The sequence below is a fragment of the Nelumbo lutea genome, chromosome 4 (assembly GCF_056320005.1).
Source record: "Nelumbo lutea isolate HS-2025 chromosome 4, American lotus-T2T, whole genome shotgun sequence".
In the NCBI taxonomy this organism is placed as follows: Eukaryota; Viridiplantae; Streptophyta; class Magnoliopsida; order Proteales; family Nelumbonaceae; genus Nelumbo; species Nelumbo lutea.
Window position 1 is genome coordinate 36,548,453 of NC_142687.1, and position 25,829 is coordinate 36,574,281.

Here is a 25,829-nt window from a genome sequence, read left to right on the forward strand (position 1 = left end):
CTACCCAGGCATGGACCTTAATCATTTTTCATCATGTTCATGGTGGAGCTGATGCTAAACCATGAAAAAAATCAGATCCAGGTCTGGGTACAACTAGGATCTAATAGACATATTTGATCCATTTATTAATTTTGTTGGATTCAGGGAAACCATATTATACGATGGGATTCTCATACTATTGTCATATCAGAAGCTATTGCAAATCCTGAAATTGAACATCTTGTTTCAATCCACTCTCGAAATCCAAATCCCCCATGCAATATATCATATTCTGCACTTCTTTTCCCCACAAGCCTATTTAAAGCCATGTTTGGGAGTGCTTAAAAATAAGTTTTTATTTGGGCTAGGAAAACACCATTAAGCACTTATTGGTGTTTGGAAAATAAGCCTGAATTTATTTTAAAAATAAGGGTTTATTTTTTAAGCCCAAATTTCCAGCTTTTTAAGTGCATCTACAATAAGCACTTATTCATTTTTTTATTCCAAAATTATCCCTAGTTGAATTTTAAAATACCACTTATAAAACTATCCCAAGTGAATTTTATAGTACTTTTATAAAAGTTCTTTCATAGAAGTGTTTTTATAAAAATGTTTTCATAAAAGTACCTTTATGAAGTGCTTTCGTAAAAGTGCTTTTGTAAAAGTGCTTTCGTAAAATTTGAAAGAAAATAAAGGGGGAAATAGTCACAAATGCATATTTAAGTACTTATTGGAGAAAAAGACTACCAAATTCCCAATATGAAGTAAGTGCTTATTTTTTACACTTGAAAAAGTTGGGTGCCAAATGCAAATAAGTGCTTATTTGAATATTCACTTGCCTTTAAGCACTTGTTTTTAACATAAGCACTCCCAAACATGGCTAAGTTTCCTATAAAAATCTCATCTTTGTTTGGAATTTCTTAAATTAATCCTTCTAGGTTTTCCCAAAATTGCTTTTAATGTTGTCTTCTAAACCTACTTGAGGTGCATAAGCACTAATTTGTTAATGATTTCCTCACCTGAAGTTTAGTTAAAAAATATTCCATCTCCAATACTTTTAACATTTACAATTTCATTTTTTAGATGTTTATCTATTATTGTTGTTACTCCATTTTTATCATTTACTTCACCCATGTACAATAATCTGTAATCTTAAATTTCTTTAGCTATTTCCCCATTCTATTTAGTTTCTTCTAAGTATGCAATATCAATCCACCTCTTCATAGTGTCTACCAGTTCCACAATCTTTCTTGTTAATCCTTGGGTTGGATTTCCCAAAGCTTGAACCCTAACCAAACCCATCAAAAAATGGGTTGGCCGAATCGAATTACTGAAAACCCCAACCCAATTGACACAAGATTGGGTTGGGTTGGTCAGTTTTGAGTTAAACCACACCACATTATGTCAGATTAGTCCAAAGCCAACACGGCTTCATGTATGTTATGTATCACATAAACATGTACAAATGTATTTGTGTGCATGTATATATGAAAAAACAATCTAGTATAACAATATAATACTCCTAAGCATAATTATATCTTTAAACATATAATAATGTTAAGCAAGAAAACCTTAATCAAGTTGAATTCTTAGAGAAGAAGATTTTAGCAAAAAGAAGTGAAACAAAAACTTGTCAACCCAAGACCATTTGGTTGGGGTAGGGTTGGGGGTACAATTTGGGTTGGATTAGGGCTGACCTCAACCCAACTTAACCCAGCTCAACTTGCAGTCTTCCATCCCTACCTAGCAGCAACAGAAGCACTTCTAAGTGTCTAGGGTTTTCTTTCCTGAATGACAACTCAACAGGTCATTTACTTAGCCATTTCAACTATTATCAAAAGTCCCCTAAGACATGGCTTATCTGATTATATCTTCCCTCAACCTATATGAAAAGGAAAAAACATTTAAAAATAAAAATTTAAATAAGAAAAAAATCAAAGAATCAATAATAGAGGTTTTAGATTAAATGCGAGTTTATGTATCAAATCAAGATTAATTTTAGGTTTCCATAAGATAGTTTTAAGTAAAAAAGATGTCTTCACTGCAAACAATAAGGAAAGAAAGAGAGACAGACAGACAGACAGAGTATTTTTCTTGGGCCATGAAGCTTTTTCTAGAAAAGCCTTCAAAATTTTCAAAAAGAAAAATGAGGAGAGGCAAAAGAAGACCTCTCTAAGGGAATGAGGGGAGGCATGGGATGAGTGAGAAGGTCTGGAAGACGATCTTGATGGGGAAAAATAACTCAGCCTCTAAGCAGTGTATGCTGAAGTTTTTCTGATCAGGGTTGTGGTTGGTGAGGTGGAGTGTGGTTGTTTTCGCAAGTTGCTGTCATCATGGTTGGGTTCGTGTAGGTTGTAAGTGATTTGGTTTTGTTTGTTGGTTTGGTTTTTTCCCTCAGGTGATTTCTTATCACCTTTATTTCTCTTTAATTTTTGGTGAGGTGGAGTGTGGTTGTTTTTGCAAGTGCTGCCATCCTGGTTGGGTTTGTGTAGGTTGTAAGTGATTTGGTTTTGTTTGTTGGTTTGTTTTTTTCTCTCAGGTCATTTCTTATCACCTTTCTCCTGCAATTTCTCTTTTATTTTTGGTGAGGTGGAGTGCGGTTGTTTTTGCAAGTCGCTGTCATCCTGGTTGGGTTTGTGTAGGTTGTAAGTGATTTGGTTTTGTTTGTTGGTTTGGTTTTTTCTCTCAGGTCATTTCTTATCACCTTCTCCTGTAATTTCTCTTTTATTTTTAATGAATTTTGTTTTAGTATAAAAAATGCATATCCTCTATATAATGTTAAATCATATGCTAATTTGCTAAATACATTCAAGACTAACCCAGATCGACCAAAAGCAATGTTCAGAGAACCGGGCAGGACATAGAATTGGAAAAGAAAGAGGCTCACGAGTCAGAGGTTCAACTAGGGTCAAACCAAAGGTCAAACAATGATGACGTGGCATATATGTATATGTATTGCAGATCATACAAATACTATACATAACATATTTTATAAATTATGTTATATTTGAGTGCGGTGGATGGAAAATTCTTTAATTTTTATAAATTATGTGTAACAAAGTAATATATGCAATAAAGAGTCATTAATTAGCACAAATAAAGAGGCAATAGGTTCAAGTCTTGCCATAAGCATTTGAAATTTCAATATTTAGTGACCGAGGCAGTTTCATTAAACTGGGACTGGTTCTCTGGTTAAACCCACCATCAGCCAGTTTTGACCAGTTTTATATGAATTCCGGTTTTTCGGGTATAACTGAACCAGCCAAGGACCCAGGTCAAGGTTCAACTAGTTCAAGCAACCGGTCCAGTCCGGTTTTACAAACATTTGGTAATTTCATCAGGTTTCATATTGATTAACAAAGAGTGTTGAGTTGTGGGCCGATTTTACTTGTTTTTTTATTTACATAACTTAGTTAGGTAGTTTTTCGGCCTTAGGCCCATTAGTTTGTGTTTAAGTTAAGTGTGGCTTTTCAGCTTCTTACAAGTAGCCGACTTACTAAGGGCATACTTTTACTTGTACACTATACTTTATGAGTAGATAATCTAATGAAAGGAGCTTTCAGATTTGATTTTTTGTTTCTCCCCATTCTCTTCTATCTCTCCTATTTCTTTCTAGCAGAAACCTTTTCCTCTCTTTTATCAAAACTTTTTTACTTGGTATCAGAGCATGTTTAAAGATTTCTTGAGCTCTACTGTTCCAGTTCGTTTTGGGGGTGATTCAGTTCTTATAGCAGTTTTCTTGATTAATCGGGCACCTTCTCGTGTTCTTGGATATAGCACTCCATTCAGCCTTCTTTTTCCTAAGGGGGAGATATTCCATATTCCTCTAAGGGTGTTTGGATGTGTATGCTTTGTCCATGATCTTGGTCCTCATCACTCAAAGGTAGACCCTAAGGCAAAGAAGTGTGTCTTCCTTGAGTATGCTAGAAATCAGAAGGGATATTGTTTCTATGACCCAGTCTTTGGGAGTTGGTATGTTACTATGGATGTCACTTTTTTAGAGTCCACATCTTTTTCGCAAAGGGTTCTTCTCAGGGGGAGTGTTTTGGGGAAGGAAGTGAGCAGTCTATACCACTTCCAGCTCCAGCCACATTTGTCCACTAAAGTGTCAAACCCACCTATTTCACCCACCTTACCACCTCCCTTGCATCCTGTTTCTCAGTGTTTTACACGGCAGCACCTACGAATACACAGGGAGGTTGATTCCACAACAAAGAAACCCACATCACTCCCTATTGGCTCATCGGAGATTCCAGGTTCAACTAACACTGACCTAGGTATGCCCCTTGCTTCCTCTGATGGTTTAGTTCCTATTGATACTACTACCCTTGCTCCTAACCCCATTGCAAATGACCTTGATCTTCCAATTGCACTCAAAAAAGGGAAGAGAAAGTGTACTGCTCATTGCATCTTACATTATATTTCCTACAGTGGATTATCTCCTTCCTACCAAGCCTTCCTTTCCTCTCTTGACTCCGTGTCTATACACAAGGGTGTTAGTTAGGCTCTCTCCAAACTTGAGTGGAAAGCAACTATGCAAGAGGAAATGAAAGCTTTGGTTAAGAATCAGATGTAGGAGATTGTGGATCTACCAGAAGGCAAAGAGACAGTTTGATGCATATGGGTTTATACAATGAAGTACAAGGCTGATGAGAGTATAGAAAGGTATAAGGCAAAGCTGGTTGCAAAAGGGTACACTCAGACTTATGGCATAGATTACTTGGAAACTTTTGCACCAATGGAAAAGATGAGCTTAGTCCAGATTCTTCTATCACTAGCAGCTACATACTCTTTGCCACTCTTCCAACTTGATGTGAAGAATGCTTTTCTCAATGGGGATTTGCAAGAGGAGGTGTATATGCATCTTCCCAGTTTCTACAATATGTAGAAAAGGGAAAGGAATGCATGTTGAAGAAGTCTCAGTATGGTTTGAAGCAATCACCTAGAGCTTGGTTTGATAGGTTTAGAAGTATATTGGTTGTATTTGGCTATACTCAAACCCAATCTGATGGCACTCTGTTTTTGAAGATGAGGGGGTCATTGGTTTCAATTTTGATAGTGTATGTGGATGACATTGTAGCTACAAGAAATGATTTGAGTGAAGATGAGGGGGTCATTCTTTCTCTTCTTTTACAAATTTTATATCAAAATAGGTTATCAAAACTTTTCTACTAAGAGAACCATGTAAGTTTAAGTTTATCGCCACTACTGACCAGTGGACAAGAGGGAGAGAGGGAGGGGAAGAGAGAGAGAGAGAGAGAGAGAGAGAGAGAGAGAGAGCATAAAGCTAACAAATAATAAATAGCATATGTTTCAATGCAATCTAGAACATGCCAGACAGTGGAAGAGTAATGATTAGGTTACCTCAGCCTTTTCTCGTGGATCTGCAAGTTTTGGAATGTATTTAATGGCTTCATCTTTCTCACCAGCATCAACACAAGCCTCCACAAATGGCTTATAACCTATTTGATTCAACCATTATTATGAATCCACCTTAAAATGAGCATTAACAATTGAAAAGGAGAACTTAGCTTATAAAGAACGTAAAAGAATAATGTACAACTGGTCTTAATTCTTTACATTGCTTTGTTCTTTGGCAGTTATGTTATCAATAACGAAAACAATTAACATTAAGTGAATTGTGAAAAGCTAAAACACTTCTTTAAGGCTGATCATTCAAAAAAGAGACCACAAACCCCAGATGCTACAATACCGGGCCACATCAAACAAATTACATATCCATGCATGATATAACCCAACACTAAGGACATTACTAAAACATACTTAATAGCATTTAGCATGTACAACTCTAAAATATGAAAATGATATACTTTATCAAATCAGACTAAAAAAAATATAGATTAGAACCTTAATTAAATTTTGCAAGACAATAAATCAGGTGAAGATCTCTCTGAGATCTCATGGGGCATCTCAATTTTAGTGTGAAGAGTGGATATATGAAACGGAAGGCATATCCTCTTAGAACCAGAGTTGTCAATGTGGTAAAGTGTTGACTAGTTGTTTTGGCCTCTCTAGTTGATGCGATAAATAGTCGGTGTCTAGGTGGTGGTTAGTCAATAAAACAAGATATGTTCTAAATTTAAGATATTGATACAATTTCATAAATAAGATAGACTACAACTATGCAATAAAAAGAATGATACTGAAACATTTAGTTTACAGTGCTTGTTTTGCAAACAAAGAGAAAGCAAAGCTGAATAGATTAGGACAGGAAATCATAACCTTCGTTTTCCAAAGAAGAGTGCAACCTTGACTATAAAATGTGTCATTTTGTTTATGGCAACTACATGTCAACACATTACTAATTGGAAGAAAATTTTAAAGATCCTCCACTGCTATATTCTTTGGAATATTTAAAGCAACAACATGAATATAACAAAATACATACTATGTTCTTTTGAATAATTAGGGGTACAAGCAAACAAATAAAGCTTTAAAATGAACTTTTGTTCGACTAGGTTGACTTTCCATTAATCATCAACTCGACCTAGTTGATGCTTAGTTGTCCTAGGTGGTCACAACAAGAATATCAACTGAAAAGTTAATGATGCAGTTGGTCTGGCACAATAAAACTGATGAAAACTGAATCACCTAAGCAATGGAAGGATGGCGAGAGAACTCTAAACAAAAACCATAATTTAGTGGGAATTTGCAAAGGAGAATAAGGGTGGAGATCAGAGGAGGTTTATCTTCCAATTGCAAGGAAAGGTGGCCTATGGAGAGTGGATATGTGCTGGGAACAAGGAAAGTATTCTGTCCATGGAGACTGATCCTGGTGAGAACTACTCACCACAGAGACTACTTCGAGGGAGCCCATTCCTCCTGAATACAGAAAGATAGAACAGAAATGAATTCAGGGAATCCGAATTGCCCAGTTCTAACTGCAAAATAGCCTGATATAGAGGCTCTGACAACAATCACAAATTCTAATGTGACATCATAACTAACTCGATCCATGTGGCTTTCAAATATAGACATTTGATAGCTGGTTTCCGGTTTTGGGCAACATTTGGTCCTCTCAGAGAATCAGGCTTGGGCCCACTGGTTAGGCTGTGCCTTATCAATTTGCCCCCACCCCCCACCCCCATTGCAGCAACAATCCTAAAGGTTGGCATGCAGGAATTACTGTCGTAGGATGGCATAAACTTCCCTAGTAGCTTCCTCCAAGGGTAATTGAGTCCACTCAACCAACACCTCTCTGACCATCGAATTGCTGACACATATCCAAAGTTGGTCGAGGAACCTGAGGTTCAAGAATAGGCTTGCCTTCACCAGAAAGTCTGGTAGAGTTGGGTTGACAGTAGAAGATGGTGGGAGAGCTTTCTTCAGTAGTGAAATGTGGAACACAGGGTGCAAGCGGAATGTAGCTGGAAGCTGAAGGCAATAAGCCAATGCCCCCACCCTGTCAGTGATGCAAAATGGGCTAGTTCATCTCTGATCTCATTTCCATCCCTAGACATCCATCTCAAAGAACAAGTGCTTCTAATGACTAAATGCATTATAATTGGGCAAGGATTGATAGCCTTTTTTCGTAGGCAATAAAACAATTATGTAAATAGAAAAACATAAAAGGTTCAATGCCCCTATACAAAGAGTTCACATCTCCCCAAATGGGGCTGCCCCACATTACACCCCCGCCGTGTATTGGGAACATCTCTCGATGATAACATCATCGGTTCTGGTACTATCATCAGGAGATGTTCCCAATACACAGCGGGGATTTTCTGTGGGGCGTTGTGGGGTAGCACCTTGTGGGGAGGAGATGTGAACTCCTATACCGAAGAGCATGCAAAAGTAATAGGGCAATATGGGCCATATATAACATTTACAACTAAGCATTACCCTATGAGAGTATATAGGCCTAAAAGAAATAAGTATGTTCCAGTCTCAATCTTGGCCATTACCTGATTCTTGAAGCACTTCTAGAAAAACAGAAGCCATCATATTCATAGATAATATTTTAAAACTTTCAACTTAATCATTTACTATTGAAGAGTCAATACTTTTCATATCAAACTATGATGTAGATCCCTCACCCAGAACCCAAAAGAAATTTTCAGATGGTGGTAACTCAGAGCTAGGTGTGTAATTGACACCCCTACTTCAGAACAAATATTTCAAAAAATTGGATAGAAGGATTCAACAGGGAAGGAGATAAGATTATTAAATGAGAATCATAACCGATGCATTCAATTGTATTAATAATAAAAGGAGAGGATACAATGGAAATAAAGAGGGAGAGGATCCCTTGCACCATGTGAAGCTTGATAACAACAAAGGACCCTTCATTTGTACACTAAAAGAGGGAAAGTTTCCAGGATCAATGCATAAATTACTCTGGAAACCACGTCTACAAGTCAAAAACCTTACCAGTGGGTGGTCTCTTCTCTTTTGAAAATTTTTCTAGGGCATCCCAGTCTCTTGTTGTAACTAGAGCAAAAACTTTGAGCCAATACCATCTTTTCTCAGAAACCTGGTAAAAAAATAAATCTTGATAATTGGAGTTACAATATTAATATTTTTAAAGCTACAAAATCAAGACAAATAGGGAGCCAATAGACACGATAAACAGGAAAAGCATTTCTCTAGTGCAGCTGCACTCCTGTTTTAATAATGTTCAGTTATCATTGGAATTAAGACATAAACAATCTATGGTTACAAACCTTGAATTCTGTTCTCACTTTCATTGCAGCTCGATGGTTTCCTAGTACAATACATGTGCGAATTGTATCATTGACACTTGAATCAACAAATATGGCTTGTTTTGTGGTCACTTCTAATTCATGCTGCATTCTGTAAGAACTGAGGAATAAGTTCAAAAATTGCTTGAAGAATTATAAAGAAAAGAACATGAATACCAGAATTTATCAAAAAAAAAAAACTGACATTGTGCCTCCTGGATAAAGCCATTTGAAAATTTTGAGGAAGTGCAATAAACAGCAAGACTAGAAAACGACTCCCTTATTATTTCCTCATTTGGTCAACTAGGAAGCTGGCCTAAATAACCTACCCTATTTCTACAACATTGAATGGTAATGTGGCAGGTATGAACTATTCATTGCATAAGGGGCTGTTAGATTGGCAAGGTGTCCGACCTCCATCCACATCAACATTAAAACCAACCTTGCAGTGGTTGCTTCCTGGTGTCATTTGACCTTCTACAGCAACAGAAAATGCAGAAAAACAACTATTGGAGAGGTTTGAGCATCCAAAGTTACCAAAACATATGAAAGGAGGAAGAATCAATAGCTGGACAAAATTTTCTCTTTTTCTTTTTCTTTTTCGTTTTTTTGATGAGGTAAATTAATGTATTAGATATAAAAATATTAATCATTCAAAGTACTAACTTTTTAATATAAAATTTACTCAAAAACAAGGGCTTATCTCTTGACATGTGCCTATAAGTTGAAGCTTGCCCAAGAATAGAGATTGATAAGACAAACATCTGGGCTCTTTTGGGGCTCCCAACTACACTGCCACATGGAAGATTTTTGGGTCATTTAGGGAATATCAGTAAAAGACCCAAGTGACCAACCTGCTTACAGCTTCATGGCAGTAGGTTCATTCCGGTGCTTCTTGTGCAGAGGGCTGGGAGTAGGTAGTTGTGGCTTTTTTATGACATGTTTTATCTATTGGGGACCGACTTCTTTCTCTTATTTTCTTGCTTGAGCCACATAGCCTTTATACATCTTATATACCTTTCACTTTAATACATTCAGAATTTAAATAAATATATAAGGGAAGAAATGAACAAGTTTGCCAGACTTTCCTCTTCCCACTCTATTTTATCATGAACAATTTCAACCTAAGAGACCTTGTCACATGTGCAAAGTAAGTCGCTTTATTAGCAAGTTTTATATTTTTAGCTACCATTAAGTTGAGAGTAGTCTGAGAGCAGCCACTTTGTGCAAAAATTCTAATATTAGGTTTGTATCCAGTCAACCCCTCCCAAGACCCCAGATAGCTGGGACAAACATTTTTTGATGAATAATAGTGAAATTTTATTAATTCTGAAACTGATTTAGAATTGTAATTTCATAAAACATCCCATGGAGAGGCGCGACTTGCAGCTCTTAGTGGCTTACAAGAGAACTAAAATAAATTATAGAAATCACAGCTGAGCCCAAAACATTTCTTCCCTATTTACCCCTTGCTTGGCTAACACCTCAGCCAAAGCATTTTCTGATCTCCCCACCCACTGTATAGAGCTGGGACAAACATTTGGTAATGGCCTTTAAGTTAAGAATAGAGAATACGCATGAAGTCAGCCAGGATCACCTACTTGGTGAATGATTTCTGTTAGAAGTTAAATTTAGTTTTATTGTTCTCCTTTATATGGTAGGGGTATTTTTGTACTTCTACATTCTTTTATCTTTATTACTTAAGTTAGGATCATAAGTGTAATTCCTCTTCTCTGTTCTTCTTCTCTACTCTATAACAAATCAGGTTGCTTGCAGCCCACTTATTATTTTTCTTCCCTTTTATTGATCTTTATTCTTTTAGGCTACTCACATGATATCAGAGCACCAGTGATAGCCAGGGTTGTTCTTTGCTAGCCTTCAGTCACCATTCATTTGAGAATTGTTGAGTTGTGGGCTGATAACATTTGCTTTTATTTATAAAGCCTAGTTAGAGAGTTATTGGGCCCAAGGCCCATTAGTTAATGCTTAAGTTAACAGTGTTTACCTAGTTTTTACAAGTAGCCAACTTACCAAGGGCAATACTTGTCTTTGTATTCAGTTTTTATTTACAAGTATATAAGCTAATGAAAGGGGCAGCCAGACCTAAGTTTTGGCTTCTCCCATTCTCTTCAATTTTCTGCAAAAACCTACTCTTTTCTTTCTATCTCTCTCCATTACACAGATTGCATATCAAAACAGATTTTTTGCACTTTTCTACTACTGGATTGGGGTTCTATACTTCTATTTGCTTTTAGTCAACAAGTTTAAGCCACAACAACAATTGCATCATTTGTGCTTTTTCCCCTTTTCTGCTAGTCAAAAACTATTTAACCAAAAGAAATAAAACTAACTACAATCACATAAAAACTCAATTAACTGAACCTTAAGGCCCAGCCTCACGGTAGGTAAAATTTTCAAAATATGCCTATTGTCCAAAATTACAGAAAACTAACAATTTTGACTTGTTTGTTCATGCATCATCAACACTTGAAGCTTATATCAATGAGAAGATGATGAAAGATTTGATAAACATGAGAAGATTCTTTCATAAACAAGAGAATAGGAAAAAGGAAGATTATGAATTAAAGCATGCAACCAATCTAAAATTAATCATTAGATCAGAAATCATGAATTAAGGACAGATATAGCCTTAATTGATACTAAATGGTAAATAGGAAAACTCCCATCATTATTTTTTCTTAACAAAAGGAAATCCATAATGTACTACACTAGTATAGGAACGTAATCATCTTGTTATATACCTTAGCAATTTGGCATGCTCTTCAGCAGCTTTTGCCTCAAATGCATGTTCCTTGGTCTCTGAGAAAAGATTTTGTGCCTTCTCAATTATTTTTATGCGTGGACCATGAAGTGGAGATCCCTTACTTGCCATTGGATTTTTTACCAGTTCCCATGATTCTTTCCATAACAGGAAAGCCACATCCTAGAAGACAAATAACCCTCAAAAAATCTGGAGAGCATTTCATAAAAGCCAAAATATCATAGAAGGTTCTGAACTGAGTTCCAAGTATCTCATAAATTCCTAGATAAGAACCCAAGAAATGGACACAAATATGAGAGATCAGGAAATGACTATTCATTTCTTTAAGATCCAGGACACATAAAGGTACACTATGCCATTTAATATGGTGACACCATACTTTTATATTTTGTTTTTTAAGCTAAATATCATTTCTTTTTTCTCTTTTGGGATAAATAACAATGATCCAGGACACATAAAGGCATTCTATTAATTTATTAAGTAAACTCCAGCTGACCACTGTGATTGGGCTATGGAGAGCCAGAACAGTCAATAACCGATAGAAGAAATAGAAGGATGTAATCAAATCTTACAATAGTGTCTTTGCCTCCTTGGCCAAAAAGTCAGCAATATCATTAGCTAATCTAGGAGCCCATCAGCATCCCATGAAGCTGTTAAGCCTGGCAGCCAGTGACTTTGAATAAGATGTGTATGAACCCAAAGGCCATCTAAACAAGTTGGCATCCAACCAAATAGCCCAATTTCTTTTTCAAATATATATTTTCAGATTATGTAACCTCTTCTTACAAAAGATGATGATATCATCAATAAACCATATGCATGAGACTAGCACTTTCCTCATATCCCACTCAAAAACCCCAAAAGGACCCACTTCACTTGCTTTTGATACAAGACCAACCACAAAAATGAAAAGAGGGGTCAGTGGGTCTCCTTGCCTTAATCCTCTCTTAGTAGGAAAGATATCTCTAGCCCAACATTCACAAGATCTCCTCTCAAACCCCAATTTATCTAGAACCCAATCAAAGATAAAGCAGCTTACGTTATCATATGCCTTTCTCAAATATTTTTTTTTATCAATAAATTAAGAATTTACCATCTATCCACTATATTTAAGTCTTTCTCAAATATATTTTGCAAATGAAGTTCCCCGATCAAGATGAAGTGAACGAAGATGATCCTGATAGAGGGGTTCGACCAAGGGTCTTGGGAGCCCCAACTGATTGCTGGTGATATCTTGTAATGTATTCGTCTCTTTTGATGTTACCTTGTGCCTGAAATGAGTGTTTTCATTGTCTTCCTACGAACTGTACATCGTCTTCCTCATAGATTACGGAGTAGTTCTATTCAAAATGGTGATAAAGTAAATTACTGGTTGGTTTTCTAAAAGGAGAAATGTTTCGCAAAGATTTTTCTAGGAATTCATCTGGATGGAAGAGAAGATGGGAAGCAAATAACTGGTATCGAAGAGAAAAGGAGAATGCGAGGACAAGACCGGATTTCTCTTATAGTAAAGCAGTGACCACAGGAGCATGGCCAGGCTATGACTCTTCGCAGATAAAGAAGATGGAAGACAGAGTGATCATAATTACTGAGTCCCAGTCAGTGGAAGAGAGAAGGAGCTTCCTGCGTAATTGTTTGGTGGGAAGATTCAGGTGGGAACTAGGAGTTAAAGAGGTGGAAAATTGGGCGTACAGAGTATGGAAGGAGGCGAGGGAAATAAGGGTGAAAAAAATAGCTGACGATATTTTCCTTTTCATATCTTCTTCTAGAGAAGATGCCGAGTGGATATTAAGAAATTGTCCATGGCAGATGGGGAATAACTTTGTCCTACTAGACTGGTGGGGTGCAAGTGTTGGGTGTAACTACCCGGAGCCTGACTCACCTCTAGATTTTCAAGAATCAATTTGGATAAGGGTATTTGGCCTTCCCCTCCTGCTCTGGTGTCCAAGTGTGATCAGAGCTAATAGGAGATGTGTGGGGGGGTTTCATCAAAACTTATGATTCTCCTTCTAAGATTGCAACGTGCGAATGGGTTAGAATGAAGGTGCACAAGGGAGACTCTTTCGAATAAAGTGGAGATCGATGCAATAGAAGTGTTGTTCTTAGTTCAGATATGGCCTGAGATTTTGCCATCTGTGAGAAGAAGGAAATGGGAGAATGGGAGAGGAGAGAAATTGCACAAAGATAGAGAGGGGGAATCGAAGGTTTCTAAAACCCTTGTCCTGGAGGATGTTGGAGGAAATGTGCAGTAGCAGACGAATCAGAATGGTTGTCTTCCAGGCTTCTGGTCACCAGCGACTTCTCCGGCCATTGGTGAAGATGGGGATGGAGATAGATCTAGCTCGAATCCTAGCCATCCGATTCTGGAGGACTTGGAGGACCAGGATGGGCGGAGAAAATGAGCGAAACTTGGGGCTTGATGACTTAAAGGAAATTATTAAACTGTGCATTGTTGAGATGCACGTGGCACCCTTGGAGCTAAATGTGTAGGAAAGGAAAAAGACTTTAAGGCAGTCCCAATGTATTGAGAAGTGTTTGGGCCCAGCATGAATTAAAGAAGGCTCAGACGTAGTTCATGGACCGTCCAAACTTGGAAAGGGGAAATTCACAGATATTGAACAGTGGGGATAAGCCCAAAGCAAATAGTGAACCAGGCCCATTTTCCGCAGGGATGACCCAAGTCTGTTGAACCAGAACAAACCCGGGTGGTTTGGTCAGCCTCCAAAGAGATCTGGGTTCTGTTGGAATAACCAAGGTTGTAAACAGACTTCCTTGTCGGTGGAGTCTAATGATGGTGCAGGTGTGCGAATAGTACAGAGTCACTCCACTAGTCATCAACATACGGTCGTTCCAGCATACATGGAGGAAAATCGCTCGAAACGCTTTCATCTTGCTTTGGCAAAGGTGGATGATACGTTGGTAGGCTAGAGAATCCCATTCTTCTCTCTTCACAGGAGGGGGAGGGAAGTGAACTCAAATCAAGGAAAGCGGAGGGTAGTTCAGTGCAGTTGGGAATTAACAAAGAAAAGAACTCTGAATTAATGTTTTAGGGAGATATGTCACCCAAATTGTCTATCTCATCTGCTTGGGTTTCATCAAAGCTATTGGGGTTAGGGTAGTTTTTAGGAGTTCCAACGGAGGGGATGGAGGAGGAAACGATTAAATATCTAGAGGGGATTGAACAGCGAGTCATCTTAGAGAGGGGGAAATTGATGGCAAAGAAAGGGAGTAAGAATTCGAAGAGTAGAGAGATGATGAGGTTGACCTGGGGGTTGAATGATAAAGCTGGTAGTAGTGAGGGCTCGGTGAGAGGGGGAAAAATTAAGTTGGGGGGAGGGTCTGTGTTCTCTTGTTCACATCATGGATTTAAAGTTTCTGTCTTGGAATGTTAGAGAGCTAGGGTCGTGAAGGAGGAGAATTGTGGTGTGTGCATCTCTGAAGAAGTCAGGTTCAAAGATTATCATGCTACAAGAAACCAAATTGGACTATATTGATGCTGCAATAGTAAGGAGTATTTGGGGGGAAACTGAGAGGCTCCTTACCAATTGTTTCCTTGCATCAATGGCGAATTTTAAAAGGTTCAAATGTTTTAAAAAGCTAACAACATAGCAATGACCATGGAGGAGATGGAGAAAGGCCAAAGCGTAGGAATGTGTCAGAAGGTGAACAGGTGGAAAACTGAGTTGAAGGTAGAGGCCAAGCGATTTTTGTTTGATCTTGGAAAGGCTGGAGGTAGAAACCAGCTGAAAATTAGAGAAGATAGAAGGGCGACAGTAATTCTAACTGATGCAACAGTACTGTGGTTGAAAGGTTTTCTCGATGGAGTTACTTTTTTTTTTTTGAGAAAAGTTAACAATTTTATTGAAGAAAGGAGAGGTACACAAGAGTGTGTACAAATACAAAAGAGGGGCGAGACCCTTGAGAATTACACAGGAGGGCAGGAATCACAATAATAGAGACTCTAGAATAACTCCTAATTTTGCTAGACTATCTGCCATTACATTTTGTTCCCTTGGGATCCAGGTTAGAGAAACATTCAAAGGAGCCAGGAGGTCCCTTGCCTCTGATAGGAAGTGACTAAGTCTCCAACGTCCAGTTTCCTGTTGTTCCAACCATATTATAGTATTGGCTGAGTCACCTTCAATTGAGAAGCTTTGGATACCTAGTTTGCTGACTAGGCGAATCCCTGTTATAGCTACTAACACTTCTGCCTTTGTTGAGTCAGCTATCCCAATCGGACCACTATAAACCCAGCATGTGTGGCCATTCTCATCTCTTAGAATTCCTCCAATGCCGACAGCTCCGAGTTACCATAAGCACTTCCATCAAAGCTGAGAGTCCAGATTCCTTTCCTTCTAACTAAAGGAGCTCTAGTAGAGAGTGGGGTAGGAGGGGAAGAAACTAGGAAGTTATATGTGCTTTTGCTGAGATCATTGAGACCAACTCCTGTAAACTCCTCTGAACTAGAGGCCCACAAGTTGCAGTAGTGGTTGATGTGGATGATCAGTTCACCTTTAGATTTGGACCTATTTTCAAACAGCCGATTGTTTCTTTCCTCCCAAATTACCCAAAGAACAGTGTGCAGTATTATACACCAATAGGTCTTACCTCTCTTGCTCAGACCTATTCCTTGCCACTGAGAAATCAGATCCTACAAATGCTTAGGAGCCACCCAACTGAAGCCGACTGACTGAAGAAAGAAGTTCCAGATGCTGCTAGCTACCTGGCAGTGTATAAAGAGGTGGTCTGTTGTCTCTCCCACATAAGCATAGTGTACAGGCGTGAGGGGAGATATAAAATCTTCCAAGATTTTTCTTCTGCAGTAACTCACAAGTGTTCACTCGCTGCAGACAAGCCTCCCAAACAAAGAAACTCACTCTTGAGGGTATAACCTTGCACCAGAACTTCTTGTGAGGGAAATCACTGTCTCAAGTATCTGCAACCAGAGCTTCCAAGAAAGACTTGGACGAGAACTCACCTCCAGGGTGGGGTTTCCAGACTCGGGAATCTTGGAAATTTGGGGAGATGTAGGCTTCACTAAGAGAAAGGAGAAGTTCAGTTAGCTCACTAATCTCCGGATCCCTTAAGGATCTTCTGAAGTTTAGGTTTAGGTTTCTTTCATTGCTGGATATGGGAAGGTACTGGGAGATGGTTGCACCCTTATTTATAGTAAGGTTGTAGAGCCTAGGATACAGATCTGCTAATGTTGAGTTGCTCCACCGAAAATCCGTCCAGAATTTTATTCTATTACCTTACCTACCTTGTATCTAATGAAAGAAAAAAAAGAGGTTGTGAATAGCAGAAATACCTTTCCAGGGATTAGAGAGAGCTGATCGGTATGATCGGAGATTGCAGTCCCAACCATTTGCATTTAACCCATACTTGCTGGTGAGGATAGTTGCCCAGAGAGAATTTGATTCCGTGTGGAATCTCCACAACCATTATCTGAGAAGGGCATTGTTTTTCTCTTTTAAATGCCCGATTCCTAATCCTCCAGCCTCTTTTGGCTTACAGACCTGATTCCAATTAACTAGATGCCCTTTCTTGACACCTCCACCTTCCCAAAGGAAATCTCTTTGGATTTTCTCGATCTGTGATCTGATTCTTGCAGGGATCTGAAAAACTGATAGGAAATAGACAGGCATGTTCGCGAGGGAGGTCTTAATAAGAGTGATTCTACCCCCCTTCTGATAGGTAGCAGCTTTTCCAAGTAGCTAACTTCTTTTCACACTTTTCCACCACTGGTTCCCAAAAGCTTGAATTTTTTGGTTTACCTCCTAGTGGCATGCCCAAATAAGAAAGGGGGAGATTTTCCACTCGACAATTCAGAGTTTCCTTGAAACTTTCCATCAGAGACTCTTCAATTTGGTTTATTGCTGCTAGGCTGCTCTTAGAGTAATTTACCTTCAGCCCTGATACTAGTTCAAAACACTGGAGCACTCTTTTCACATTTGAAATGTTCTCCAAATTGGCTTCTAGGAATAAGATGACATCATCAGCAAAGACGAGGTGGGAAACATTTATGGCATCTCTTCCGACCTCAAAACCTTTGATCAAATTGAGGTTTTTAGCTTTCTCCATAAGTTGGCTGAAAACATCCATTACCATTATAAAGAGGAATGGGGAGAGGGGACATCCATGTCGTAGACCCTGCTGGCCTTAAAATAGCCTTTAGGCTCTCTCCATTGATCATGATCGAGAACCAGGTAGAACTAATACAGCCTTTCATCCACTGCAGCCATTTTGAACCAAAACCCTTCAAGTTTAGAATCTGGAGCAGGCAATCCCAATCAACCTTATCATAAGCTTTTTCAAGGTCGAGTTTCACTAGAAGGCCCTTCCTTCCACTCTTCCTTCTCTCTTCTACAACTTCACAAAAGTAGACCGGGTTTGAAAAACCAACTCTTTTAGGACATCTCTGAGTCGTTTTGCCAACACCTTTGCCATTATTTTGTACACACTCCCTACTAGACTTATTGGCCTGTAGTCTTTTACTTCCAACATACCATTTTTCTTTGGCACGAGGCATATGAAAGTGGAGTTAATTCCTTTATTAACCACCCCTGTGGAGTGGAATTCTTTAAAGACCTCCAAAAGGTCCTCTTTTACTACTTCCCAACAGATCTAGAAGAAGAAGATCGGGAACCCATCAGGCCCAGGTGCTCTATCTCCATCCATATTAAAGACTGATTCTCTAATTTCTTGCTCTTCAAATTCCCTTTCAAGCCAAATTCTCTTGTCTTCTGCTAGAGTCGACCCTTCCTAGTTTCTTAAGTTAAAGCACCTAGCCCTTTCCTTGGAGTAAGAGATTTCAAGTGGTTTAGAAAAGTCTCAGTGACCTCCTCTACATCTTCCACTTCCCTCTGGTCCACCTTAATTTTTGAGATGAGATTCTTTCTACGCCTACCTGATGCATAGCTGTGGAAAAATTTTGTGTTTCTGTCTCCTTCCTTTAACCATCTGACCCTTGATCTTTGCCTCCAAAAATATTTCTTCTTTTCGGATTACCTTTTCCCACGAACTCCTTAGAGCATCTCTCCTGCTTCTTCCTTCTCCATCCAGGTCTCCTGATTGCCTTTTTTTGGTCTAACTCTTCCAGCTCCATGAGGATGGCATTTTTCTCTTCTGTGAATGATGTGAACTCTTCTCTCACCCAGTACTTCAGTTTTCTTTTCAAGAATTTCAGCTTTTGCAGCAATCTGTACCCTGCCCAGCCTTCGGCTTTATATTCCATCCACCATAAAGCTACATTTTTCAGGAAATCTTTGTGATGAGTGCACATCTTCTCCAATCTGAATGGGTGTTTGCCTTTCAAAGCCAGATCTGCTCTCAAGACTAGAAGCCAGTGGTCTGAAGTACAACGAGGTCTGATTTCTTGGAGGAGATTTAGAAAATTATCTGCCCAGTCCGAGGAAACCAGAAACCTATCTAGTCAGCAGCTTATTGGATTCTCTTGAAGGTTTGACCAAGTGAACTGTCCGTTGTGGAGAGGAAGGTCACAGAGGTTGTTCCTCGAAATAAAACTGGAGAATCCTCTCATGCTTCTAGTTGTAGTTCTACTGTTGGAGTTTTCTTGAGGGAACCTTGTTACGTTGAAATCCCTCCTAGAACCCAAGGGATTCCATCAAACTCATGGAGAGCATCCAATTCCTCCCAAAATTTTTGCCTGTCTGAAGGTGCATTAGGTCCGTAAACTCCTGTCAGAATCCAACTGAATCCATCAGACTTGTTGGTGAAAAGGACAGAGATTGAGTACTTTCCTCTATCTACTTCAGTACCAGAAACCTCCTCTTCATTCCATGCTAGGATGATTCCCCCTGAGGCACCTAAAGCTGGAAGAAAGACCCATTTCTTGTCACGGATTCCCCAAATTTCTCTAAGAAGCTTCCAATCCACTTCTTTTTTCGTTTCTTGAAGGATGACAATATCTGGTTTTTCTCTTCTCAGGGATTCCTTTACCAGACTTCTTTTTAGTTGGCCTCCCAACCCTCTAACATTCCACCTTAATAATTTCATTGAGCTCCTATCGCTGATTTTCCCTTAACCGCCCTAGGCCTTGTTGTTTTTTTATCTGACATTCCCCATTGGAGTCTCCTTAACTCCCCATTGATGGAGTTACATTTTCTGTAAGGAAAGAAGGTTGGAGGAACTCATTAGAAGTCCATAGGAAGAGATTTGAAGTAGAACTGAGAAGGAATGGAAAAGGCTGGTTCATTAGTGTCAGTGACCTATTTGATAATAGGAGGCAGATGGTGCGCTTTCCGGAAGGGAAGGTGGGACAGGGCTGGTTGGAGGTTGCAAATAAGTTACAGAAATTTCTATTACATACTGCTGGTGGACTGATAAAGGTGCAGGATGCAAACATGGAGGTGTCCAGTGAGCATAAGCCCATGACCCAGATAGCAGTGGACAGAAGTGAGGAAGTGCAAGAAGTTCCAAAACAGAGATCATCCTCTGGTGGAGAAATATTTGGCAGTTCAATGGAGGTTAAGAGATTCCTAATTGAAGCAGAGAAAACTATTTGGGAGAGGAGAACGGTAATAACAGCTACTAAAGAAGTGAAAAACTGGAGGAAATTGCTGGACACAGTGGCATGTAACTTAGGCACTTCGGCTAATATAGCTTTGAAGCCATTCTCTGATAGGAAAGCTTTATACGATGTTGGTGAAGAAGAATGGGATTTCACTACCTTTGAATCCGAACTGGGTTTGCTTCAGCTACAGAAGTGGAAACCGCTCTGTAACGAACTAGAACAGCATGCGGGAAGTTTTTCACTTAAGCTATTTGGCCTTCCATTTCACTTGTGGAGCGAGCCGAACTTGGAGAAACTGGTTATGATGCTGAGAGGAGCGGTAGTGGAGTTTCACCTTCAACATCTTGTTGCTGCTGAGGTCAAAGTTGCAGGAGTGAAACCAGAAATGATACCCAGATCTGATGAAGTGCTTTCAGAAGGATGCTGGTATCGTGTGTGGCTAGTTTCGGAAGTGGAAGCATCTCTTTGGGGAAGAGGTTCCAAGGTTGAAGATGCTGACATGGCGGGCTGGTACACACGTGGTGCACATTCGGTGGTGAACAACAGGGGTGCACAGAGAAGTCCCCCTGAGGAAGCTGAAAAGTTAGCAGAGGAAAACCAAGCATCAAGTAATCCTATTAAGGAAAATTTTTCAATTAACAGGTGAGAAGGTGGGTTGGTCTTCCTACGCTGACATGGCCAAAAGAGGGGTGGGTCGGTTAGTATTAAGGGGCGCAAGGGTGATTCCAAACCAAACCAGATCAGACCCGGTTCAATATTGGAGGTAAAAGCCGGCCCATGTAATTGTTTAAGTGATCGCGTGGGTAGGGGCATTTTTTGTGCAACACTAGACCGAAAGACTGGTCTAGCTTCTTCTCCACCAAAGCCTATTAGGGCTGGTTTCGATCAGGCATCGAAGATTGGCCCCAAACGTCAGTTGCAGTGGGCTGTGCGCTCAGATGAAGATTCTCAATGTGCAGAGCATTCCATCTCAAGCTGTCGAGCTCCAAGGAGTGCTCAATCTAATGCAATTGCTGGGAAGGAAGTGGAAGTTGATTGGGTGGCTTGCAGCGTGGAGGGGGTTGACGAAGAAGATGATTCGGATGGTTCTACCAGTCTAGACAGTGTAAGGGAAGAGATCTGGCAGCTAGAAGAAATGGAAGACACGCTAAACCTAGGGCGCCTCTTTTCAGAAGAAGCTGGAAATGAAGTCCTCTTTGGTAAGAAGTCCCGAACTGTTGGAGTAGAGGAGATCAATATAGTAGAGTGCAAACAAATGCTAGGGGAAGGAAATCTGCTCTCAAAGACAGAAGCTCCTTTGCCAAACCAGTTTGCTAGGCAGGATGTTTGTAAGGAAGGATTTGAGGCTTCTTAGTGGCAAAACAAGACTGCTAAACAGTTGGGTACAGAGAGTACTCCCTGTGATTTACAACCAAAAGGAAATTTTCCAGCTCAGTTCCAACTCGAGGAATTGGGACATACTCACAAGCCATTACAGGGAGTGTCGGATTCCACTTTCAAACCCTGTAACCCTCCTTGGTTTCAGCAAAAGTCGGGTATCTGTGTCCATTCGTTTTGTGTTACTAATGATTGTCTCTTGCCTGCTGTGCCAGATCCCATTCCCATTCCAGAGGATGAAGCCCGTGGTGGAGAAGAGGAAACAAAGGAGAGGAATAGAAGTGGTGAAGGTAGGGGTAAAGGTGAAGGGGGAGAGGAAGGTAGAGATAGAGATGCAAGACTTTGGGAAATTTTTAGGAGGTTAGTGGATGAGATTGGGGAAAATAACACACAAAAGGAGAGGGCAGAAGACTTAAGTATAGGAAATGAGATTACAGGGGTAGGAGGAGTTGAAGAAATAAATGAGGATGGGGGCTCTGAAAAGCAAGAGATTATGGAAGTGAATAGTGAGGATATTGTGGCAGCTTTTATGGGGAAACTAGGGTGCAAATTAAAAGACCCAAATGATCTGAATTTTTTTTTTTTGCAAAAGGAGGGGGTAAGGTGAGAAAGAGAAAACTGAATTAGGTTGGAAGACTGATGAGAGATATTGGAGGGGATAAGAATGCTGATATCAAGAGGGACAGGAGGAAGGGGGTGAAGTAATGAGTCTATGGGCCTGAGGGGAAACGAATAAGACAGTAAAATGAAAATTGTCAGCTGGAATGCTAGAGGGTTGGGTAGTGCTAGGAAGAGGACAGTAATTAAAGAGGCAATCAAAAAGGTTAACCTGGATATAATTATGATTCAGGAGTCCAAGAGAGCAGATTTTGATGCTAGGTGGGCTAGGAGTATATGGAGAGCTAGGGGGGTTAGTTGGGCTACTGCACCTTCATGGGGATCTGGTGGGGGAATAATAACTTTATGAAAGAATAAAGTGTGTATAGCAATGGAGGAATTAACAGGCTAATTCTCAGTTTTGTAGAAATTTAAGTAGATGGAGGATGGTTTTGAATGGGTGTTAACACGTCTATGGACCTAATGATTATAGAGAGAGGAATTTATGGAAAGAATTGGGGGATGTAAGGGGATTGTGGGATGGACCGTGGTGTTTAGGAGGCGATTTCAATGTAATTAGGTTTCCGGAAGAAACAAATAATCCTAGACAGAGGGTGACCACGAGCATGAAGAATTTTAATCAATTTGTGGAAAGCTTTGAACTTAAAGAGATTCCATTGGCCTGCAGTAATTACATCTGGTCGAATTTACAAGTGAATCCCATTTTCTCTAAGTTGGACAGGTTTCTTTTTCCGGTGGATTGGGAGGAACATTGGGGTAGCTTGGCCTCTAGAGCACTTCCAAGAATAACTTCAGACCATTGGCCCATCATTATTGGTGTGGAAGAGATGGGAAGCACAGGGCCTGCCCCGTTCAGATTTGAGAAAATGTGGCTACTTCACCCGGGTTTTATTAATAAAATCAAGGAGTGGTGGTTAAAGAGTGACCCTGTAGTAGAATGGAAGGGAATGAGGTTCCATAAGAAATTACAACTATTGTAGGGTAAAATCAAGGAATGGAACAACTTAGAATTTGGGAGGTTGGAAGAAAGAAAGCAAACTGTAATTGATCAATTGGAAGAACTCGAGGGGAAGGAGGGGAAGGGAGATATAACACAGAAAGACAAAGAACAGAGGTGGAATATGCGGAAACTGGAGGATGAATTGTTTAAGGAGGAAATCAGTTGGAAACAGAAGTCAAGGTGTAGGTGGTTGAAGGAGGGGGATAGAAATACAAAATTTTTTCATTATTTAGCAAGTGGGAGAAGAAGGAAGAATTTTATTTCAAACTTGGAAATAGAGGGGATAACCTTATCTGGTCAGAGGGAGATTGCTAGGGAGTTTGCTAACCACTTTAGGTCTATATATAAAAAACCCTTAAGTAATAGAGTATGGATTGAGGGGATGGAATGGCCAAGGCTGAGATCAGAAGATAGAGAGTGGTTGGAAAGGAAATTTGAGGTGGAGGAGGTTAAGGAGGCAATATTCTCCATGGATAGATCAAAGGCTTCGGGCCCAATTGGTTTTATGATGGCATTTTACTAGGATTGTTGGGAGGTTTTGAGAGAAGAGTTAATGATGGTTTTTGAAGAGTTCCACAGAAGAGGAGTGATTAACCTGGGGTTGAATTCCACATTTATTGCTTTGGTTCCCAAGAAGAAAGAGGCAACACATCCAAGGGATTATAGACCTATTAGCCTAGTGAACAGTTTATATAAGATCATTGCAAAGGTTTTGTCCCTCAGGATTAGACAGGTGCTCAATACCATTATCTCAACTAATCAAGGACCTTTTGTGAGGGGCAGGCAAACCACTGATCAAATTCTTATAGCAAATGAGAGTGTGGAGGACTTTAAGAAATCTAAGAAGAAGGGGGTGGTCTATAAGCTAGATTTGGAAAAAAAGCTTATGACTTGGTAGACTTGTCCTTTTTGTTGGAGGTGATGACTAGTTTTGGGTTCAGAGATAGATGGTGCAGATGGGTGTTGGGGTGCATTCGATCTTGTCACTACTCTATTTTGGTGAACAGAACGGTGGTAGACTTCTTTCCAGCATTGAGGGGAATAAGACAAGGAGATCCCCTTTCTCCTTTTTTGTTCACCTTGGTTACTGAAGTATTAGGGAGTCTAATCTCTAAGGCAAATTCTAGAGGGCTAATTAAGGGATGGAGAGTTGGCAGGGAGAGTATACCACTAACACACTTGCAGTTTGCAGATGATACAATTTTGTTTTGTGAGGGGGGGGGGGACATGAATTGGATTAGGAATGTGAAACTTACAGTACAACTATTTGAGCAAATGTCCTATCTGAAAGTTAATTTTGATAAAAGTTGTGTTGTAGGTGTGAATATGGGGGAAAGTGAGATCCTTGAGTGTGCAAATATTTTGAGTTGTGGAGTATCGAATTGGCCTTTGATTTATCTCGGTCTTCCTCTAAGAGATAATCCTCAAAAAGGAAGTTTTTTGACTCCTGTAGTGGAGAGGTTTGAAAAGAGACTTGCCTCTTGGAAGAAAACTACTTATCTCTTGGGGGAAGAATTACCTTAATCAGGTCTACCCTAGCTAATCTGCCCATCTATTACCTTTCAGTCTTTAAGGTGCCTGCAAGGGTGGCTAGCAAGTTGGAAAAATTAATGAGGGACTTCTTGTGGAAGCCAGGGGAGGAAAAAAATGATCATAGGGTTAGATGGGAGATGGTGTGTAGGAATAAGCAGGATAGAGGGCTAGGCATTGGGAATATAAGGAAGAGGAATTTGGCTTTGCTAGGGAAATGGTTGTGGAGTTTTTCTTTGGAGAGGGAGAAACTGTGGACTAAGATAATTTGTAGTATTCACGGGCTTGCAGAGAATGGTTAAGACTCTAGGATTTTGGCTATGGCTACAAGATATTTTGCCCCTCTTCTCTCCTTGGATCAAGTATGATTTACACACTGGTAATCTCATAAAGTTGTGGGAACATGTTTGGGTTGGGGAGACCCCTTTGAAAGAACAATTTCCGGCTCTATTTGCAATCTCCACCCTCAAAAATGAACCAATTACCAATTTCCTTGTTTCCTCAAACTCAAATTCCAGGTTTGCTTGGAACTTGGGTTTGAGAAGAGCACTCAGGGACACATAACTAGATAATGTTTCAATTCTTATGTCCATTCTTGATGGGATTTTCTTGGAACCCATAAAGACAGATAGTAGGATCTGGTCTCTGTCTCCCTTTCGATCCTTTACTTGTGCATCCTTCTTTAAATCCCTGATACAACCAGAAACTCCTATTGGATTGTCATTCCCTGTCAAGGAAGTGTGGTGTAAACCAGTAGAAGATCAAGACTGTAATCAGTCTTGAATCCTAATAGGTTTTAGGTTTACAAAACAGAAGAAAATGAGAGAAAAGGAGAGAGAATAGAAGAGAAACAGGAGAACACAAGTGGTTGAAAGGAAGGACAGATTCTTACTTATCTGCCGCCGCCACTTTCTTATTATTTATAGGTTATGTTTAGTACATAATGGAAAGGACACATCTGCCCTTAGTACTTACATAATAAATAAAGTAAATAAAAGCTGAAATAAATAACAACTGAATTAACAAACTGACTCAAACTGACACTACTATAATTGGAACAAATAACTACACATGTTGTCCTACGAACACAGTGGGGACCACTGCAGTGGGGCCCACATCAGTGTTCTCTACAAAACCTATACCTCCGAGGGTTGGGAGCTTTTGTTGGGAAGTTTTCCTTGAAAGAATCAACACAGGTGACCTACTTCAAAGAAAAAGACCTAATAGTTGTTTATCTCCACATTGGTGTGTTTTATGCAAAGCTGCTAATTTTGGCAAAAAATATTTGGGATTGGTTTGCCACTTTAT

The 25,829-nt window shown here is 39.6% G+C and overlaps 1 protein-coding gene across 2 annotated transcripts in view; it reads right to left on the minus strand.

Annotated features, from left to right (window-relative positions):
- The window catches only part of VCL1 (vacuoleless1 (VCL1)), a 47,052-nt gene that overhangs the window by 546 nt on the left and 20,677 nt on the right, over nucleotides 1–25,829 (minus strand). Inside the window, exons 11-14 of one of the 2 annotated variants that reach the window (XM_088984662.1) lie at nucleotides 11,444–11,625; nucleotides 8,664–8,793; nucleotides 8,371–8,473; nucleotides 5,344–5,441 (exon numbers count right to left, since the gene is read on the minus strand). In XM_088984662.1, the coding sequence (XP_088840788.1) occupies nucleotides 5,344–5,441; nucleotides 8,371–8,473; nucleotides 8,664–8,793; nucleotides 11,444–11,625 (513 nt within the window). Of the gene's footprint in view, nucleotides 1–5,343; nucleotides 5,442–8,370; nucleotides 8,474–8,663; nucleotides 8,803–11,443; nucleotides 11,626–25,829 lie in introns of both variants that reach the window. The other variant, XM_088984661.1, reaches the window with a different exon arrangement.